At 43.2% G+C, this 6380-nt stretch overlaps 1 protein-coding gene across 1 annotated transcript; it reads right to left on the reverse strand.

Annotated features, from left to right (window-relative positions):
* Positions 1-306: 306 nt before the first annotated feature.
* On the reverse strand, positions 307-537 carry SPTSSB (serine palmitoyltransferase small subunit B). The gene has a single exon (XM_075548885.1). The coding sequence runs from the start codon at positions 535-537 to the stop codon at positions 307-309; it is 231 nt and encodes a 76-aa protein (XP_075405000.1).
* Positions 538-6380: the final 5843 nt, after the last annotated feature.

A 6380-nucleotide genomic window follows, 5' to 3' on the forward strand; every position in this document is an offset into this window, starting at 1 on the left:
TATCATTTGATATAGTATAGGTATCAAGGGCGCTTTAAATATAATTCTGGCAAGTATCTTATGATTCGGTGTTCCAGAAATGTTTATCGGAAATTGTGTTTATTTAAAAAAGAATCTGAAGTGTTAGATGTGAGTTAAGAGAATCTGGCATGTGAGGTAAGGTACTCCAGGCAGCGACACAAGGATGCATAGAGTAGAGAGAGCTTTTCTGTTCTGACAGTGAAAGAAGACACAGTATTTGCCCAAATCAGTAAATTGTAAGCAACATATAAATATGCAACGCCAATTCACAGGATGCAACCAAGATCAATTGGACATTGTAGTGTGCAGTCCACATATTTTTGAGAAGAACTCCCACGCCAGGCGGATGTGGACTGGGATGAAGACATAGGCAGTGTACACCACCATCGCAAAAATGGTTAGTAAGATGGTATTGAACATCGATCGCTCCCAGGGCTCCAAGACAGAACAGCAGCTAATGATTTGGTATTGATAGTAGATCCACGCGATATACTCCTTCACACGTCTGAAATCCATGGTCGACTCCTTCCAGCTGCAGAAAGAGCACCCTGTTAATGAGGGTAACAGGTAACATGATTAGGAACATATCTCCGAACCTCCTTAGATATTCACGGTCCACACATGTTAAATGAAACCTTTCACGGAATGTTAAATGCCACCTGATGACTTACTTATTCAAAGGAATGCGATCTAGAAATAATACATAAACCATCCAGGGATGAATGGATGAACAAGCTGTGGCACATACATGCAATGCAATATTATACCATGTTCAAGAATGATTAAGAATCCAAGAAACACTTCACAATGCGTATGTTCATCTCCCTATCTGTGCGTTTGCTTCCTGGAGCTTGCCTCTCTTCCCTTGTGCCTCCTCCTGCCCCGCCATCACTTTCCCCTTCTTCTGCCTCTTAGTGCTTCCTCTCCGCTAGCTTGGTGTTGCTCTAATACTCACAGGATCTCTACCCTCTCCTAGATGCTGGTTCTGCTTCCCTAGTTGTTCCCCTGTCCATGATGCTGTCCACTCACCATACCCTTCTCCCCACCTCCTTCTTCCTCCTCTACCTTCTGAGGCCATTGGCCCCATTGCATTCTCCCCGGGCTTCCCTCCCATGTCCAACCATATAATTAGGGAAACCATCCATGTCCTAGGACTGTCCTAGTCTGAACAATAAGAAAACATACAGTTGAAGAAAGAAAAGGAAAAAGAAAAAAGATGAGAGAAAAAATAAAAGGAAAAAAACACAAACAAACCCTGCTACTATCTTTAAAAGTGTCTGCTTGCAAGGCTGACTGTTGGCTGGTGTCTGGGAACTTGGTCTTCAGAGGGTTCCCTCGACTCTTAACTGATAAGGATAATTCACTCTTCTTAGACAGTACGAACAATGCAATTATGGTGAACACCTGCTTTATTCTACGAGTGTGGACTTTGGGTAATTGCCAGGTAAAGGCTGACTACATCAACAGCCCCAATGAAAAGCTTGAGTATTGAGTCTCTGATGAGCTGCCTTAGGCAAAACATTGTACATCTATTATTGTATATATTTTTAATAGACACACAAGAGTAGACACAATGAGAGGGAGAGAGCGAGAGTGGAAGTAGGCAAATGGATTTCTTCATACTCCATCTACACACTTCCCCTCCCCCATTGATCCTGTTGTATATCCTTCCTTTATAATAAAGCTTAGTTTTTAGTACAAATATAGATTGTGTCCCATTTGCCTTCTAGCAAATCACTGAACATGTATGTGGTCTTGGGAGGGGGAGGTTTGAGAACTTATGAAAGCATAGAGAAATATTTTGTTGTGTTTCAGAGAGGACAAAGTACATGTAAGATGACCCATTTCTTAGAGCGATTGTATCATTTCTTAGAAAGATTCCTGGTAAAATCTGGCAGTCTTTCATGTCACGGAGGGTATGACTGCTCAGGAAGGGATTTAGGATTGGTTTTACACCTGTTCTACTTACTCATAAGAATGGGACCACATCACCAAAGTCCGTGTTGATAAACTTTCACAATTCAAATAACAGTTAAGGTTGGTGGCTGCCATATGTACCTTCTAACCCGGGCATATAGATGTTTTTTCTCTGACAATAAATCATCCTCTGACAAGGATGATTGCCCAGACAACCCATCTTTCCCACAGGGAGGCTGGGACAGTGAGAGTTAGGTGTCACCACCTCTTGAGATTTTAGGCTGTCCCTCTAGCAAATGCATATTCCTGATTAAACTCAAATTTTAAAAACTCCTACTCATGGCTACTCACACTTGCTGTCCAATGATCGAGGCAGAATTTGGGGTAGCCTCAACTAAGGGGTCAGGGGTGTGAGAGCCCTTTTAATTCCCAGCCATCACAGGCAAGCTGTGCTGGGTGAAGCTTGCACGATGATGGCTAAAACGGACCCAGTCCGTCTCCAAATAAGCTTAGACCAGGTGGGGTACAGATAGTAATCGTGTAGTATGCAAACACAGAATCGTCAACTCTGCTATGTGCGCGGTGTTAGTCTGGGTAGACTAGAGAAACAAATTCATACACACGCATATGTATAAGAAAGAGTTTTATATACAAGAGGAATGGAACATTGAGAAAGCATCCCAACCCAGTCCAGTCCAAGCCCATAAGTCCGATATTAGCTCAACTGTTCGATACCAATCTATAAAGTCCTCTTCAGTCTCACAAAACACATGCATGGCGCTGAATGCAGGACAGTCACAGGCCAGTGGGTAGCAAGTCTTTGGATGCAGTGGCAGTGTAAGCATCTCAGCGCTGGCAAGGATCTCCACATGGCTTCTCCAGACCCAGGGTTCTCTGCATCAGGGTAGGTCCATGTGGCTTCTTCTCAGGGATGTGTCACAGGGAGTCAACTTTGTCAGTAGAGAGTCTCCGAGGGAGTGAGCAGAGTCAGAGAGATAGTGGCTCCTGCCTCCAAGAAGGAATACCCGATTTCTAGGGAGAAGGCCATGCCCACACAGAAGCCTCATTGGCTCTCATCTGATTGACAGGCTAGACTCCACCCCTACTCACTTAATCCTCAAATTGACAAACGATTATATAACGCCCACATGTGCTAAAGACAAAGGGCAATGTGTCAGGGTGGGGAAAGCAATCCAATCTGGTCCTGCTTCTGAGGAAAGCTGAACTATGGTCTGAAGATGAAGAGGAGTCGACATCAAAGGGGCTGTGAGGTGGTGTAAAGGATCGAGACAGAAAGCGCAAGTCTGCAAGGGTCGGAGAAGGAACAAGAGCAGCAGCAGGAGGAGGGCCAGTGAGTAGAGCATGGAGAGCCCAGAAGGGCAGTGGAGCGTATGCTAAAGCCGAGGAAGTGGACATGGCCAAGGTCAAGGGGTGCCCTTAGCACCTCCCGGATAGAGAAAGCATGGTAATCTTTATTCTATGATTTAGGGAGACACTGGGGATCTTTCACAGGGAAATGTGGCGGGTTTGTGAGTATGAAACTTTAAGCTCACTGACTGCTGCTTCTGTGCACCTGCATTGATTGTGGATCCAAGCAAGTAATAAAATCCTTGACAACTTCAATCGTTTGTTTCTCCATTGGTCAGGCCGTGGTCTCTCTGTTGGTCCATTTGTGAGGATTTTCATTTTTCTTTATATTCAGGGTATAGTCGTTGATCTTCATCAGCAAGTACTTCAAGTCCTCCTCACTTTCAGCAAGCATGGGTGTAGATGTACTGCTCCACCATTTTTGAATTAGTTTCAGCAAAATTTTACTTGCATGTGACATTAATGATATCATTTGATAATTCCACATTCTTCTGGGTTGCCTTTTGATCAGGAGAGGGCTAGGTCAAATATGGATCTCCTCCAGTTAGTTGACCAGTTAGCGGTGTTCCAAATTTCTTGGCCTAGACAATTGAGTCACATCCGTTTGGTTAAAACTTCCCAGCTGATACCTGTCAAGTCCCGGAGCCTTGTTTTTGGTTAACTCCTCCAGCACAGCTTGATCTTCTTCCTTGAATGCCATTGGTTCTTGATCATTTGTTACTTCTTGAAAAGATTGAATGTCAACCAATTCTTTTTGGTCACACGATTCTATGTACTCTTTCCATTGTGATAAGGAAATTAAATTAAGTCTGGGTCTGAAATAAGAATAGTAGATGACAGGATGTGCCCAAGCTTGCACAAATGTCAGCCTTATGGCGAAATATTCCACTTTGTATACTGTAGCTTCTAGAAAAAACACAGGCTGGTACAGCAGCTCTTTGGATAAAACTGCAAGCTAAAGATAATGCAAAGTTTGCCTTCTAAAAAAAAGATACCTGTGTGTGTTATGCCTGTAAAATCTTGTCCCAGGTGGAAGCTTCGGGTCCACACTCGGCACTCTGCAGAGTCCGGTGTGGTCCCTCAGCACTGAGTCTGGGTTTGAACCCAATATACCTCTTAGAGCGGTACTTGGTCTCTGCTCATTTTGTTTATTCATCAACCTGCTTACAGCACCATATTCTCTTGACTCACTTGTATCGTTCAATATGTTGCCATGGAATCACTATTGAAATTTTCCTTCAGTTCTTTCAACTTGACATAGACTGAGCTTGTTCTTCCCTTTTGGTTTTCTTTGCACTTTTCAAAATACTGCTTTGTTTATTTACTTATTGAGATGCCTTTTGAAATTTTCTGTTCAGCTTTTTCCATCGCTTCTCCCATTTGATTTAGCTACTCTACATTTAAGACTTCAGAGAATATAAAATGAGTGAGGCACACAGAAGAATCTATTTATTGACTGAACCAGTACAGGCTGAGTACCACGACATAGTTTCTCCTGCTTGTGAATGGCGTCAGAAAAGCAAAATTTCCCAGAAGGCACTGCAGCGAGCAGCTGCCCTGCTAGCACCAATACCGATGGTCATGGATTTGAGTTGGCCTCGAGAATGGAAAATAGTAACAGCTGGTATTTTAATCCTCTGAATACACGATGGAATCAACTGGAAAACAAGAGACTATTTTTTTCTTGCTAAATATTACTGCCTTTTATCAACAGGCGATGCTTGCTTTCCTCACAAGATTCCTGTGCAGAGGAGAGAGGATGAGGTTTCATCTCCTTCCGCAGAACGACAAGAAGATTTGGGATTTCTGAGGCAGCACTTTGTTTTCACCTCAGCGGAGAAGAAAATTGCAGTCAATGGTGCAATTGAAAAACCAAACCAAAGCAAACCCACAAACCACATGTACTGACATGAGCCCAGGTGTAAACGTCACAAAACGAGGACCCCGTGAGAGGAGCATGCAGGTGCGTAACCGCGTGAGTGGCTGGGCTGCCTCAGGACTTCGCTGTTGTTGTGTTCTGTCTGCAGGAATAGGGGCGGCAGAGCGTGGCTGATGAGCTGGGTAGGGTGGAAATTTAACCTGGGTATATTGCAGATGACTGGTTTTGAAGCAAAAGAAAAAAACACTACTCAAAACAAATAAAAAGATTTTTCTCTGCAAGGGATTTCCCTTTTTAAAAAATTAGCTAAAAAGGTGCCTTCTCCCTAGGGAGGAAAAAAGATTTCACATGAAAAATGGATTTAGAGTTACTTCTAGAACTTTGGAATCAGAGGCTGAAAATTCAGAAGAATCCACAGTCAGTTTTTTGGGTTACCTCCCTCCAAATATGCTCTGGATGTCCCAGTCATTCTCTCAGTGTTTTGTGCAGTTGGGGGTCTATAAATTGGAAGTATGATAACAGTTGGCTGCTGAGAGGCAGCGCTGCCTTTGAAAGGTAATCGTACTGAAAGTAACTGTCTTTGGAAGAACTCAACATGATTTGCTCAGGTAGAAGTCTTCCTTTAATTGTTGTACTTATTTTGAAATTAGGAAGAAACGACTTCCTTATGAATGTAGCATGACATGGGAAAACAGACTAGGAAAAAGCAAAAGAATATCAACAGGCACCATAGAGAAGTACTATTTGATAGATTCTTTGTTTTAGTTACAATGGGAATCGTATTTGATTGTATTTTCTCTCTACTCACATACTGTTTTTAAAGGTTTCAAAGTCACTTGTTTATGGAAGGGATTAACTTAATTATGCAAATAGGTGTGTGAAACTCTAAGACAGGGTGTTGGTCGGTTTTGCCACTCCACTGGGTATACAGTGAGTTGTTTAAGAAGCAAAAACCGAGAATCCTACAACCAGTAAGAAAAAAGAGCCAGGAGGGAAGCTCATTGAAATCTCTGTTTGGAGAGGTGGCAGAGGAAAAGCGCCCAACCTGCGACAGAATAGAGCAGCCGTGGCAGATCATGAGACTGAGCAGCAGACTTCCCAGGCAACAGAATGAGTAAAGCTGTCTGCAGGCAGGAGGCTGGCTTGCAGAGTAGGGTGCCCCATGGACAGTAATCGGCAAGCAGGGAGTTCTGCA

The sequence above is a fragment of the Tenrec ecaudatus genome, chromosome 4 (genome assembly GCF_050624435.1).
Source record: "Tenrec ecaudatus isolate mTenEca1 chromosome 4, mTenEca1.hap1, whole genome shotgun sequence".
Classification (NCBI taxonomy): Eukaryota; Metazoa; Chordata; class Mammalia; order Afrosoricida; family Tenrecidae; genus Tenrec; species Tenrec ecaudatus.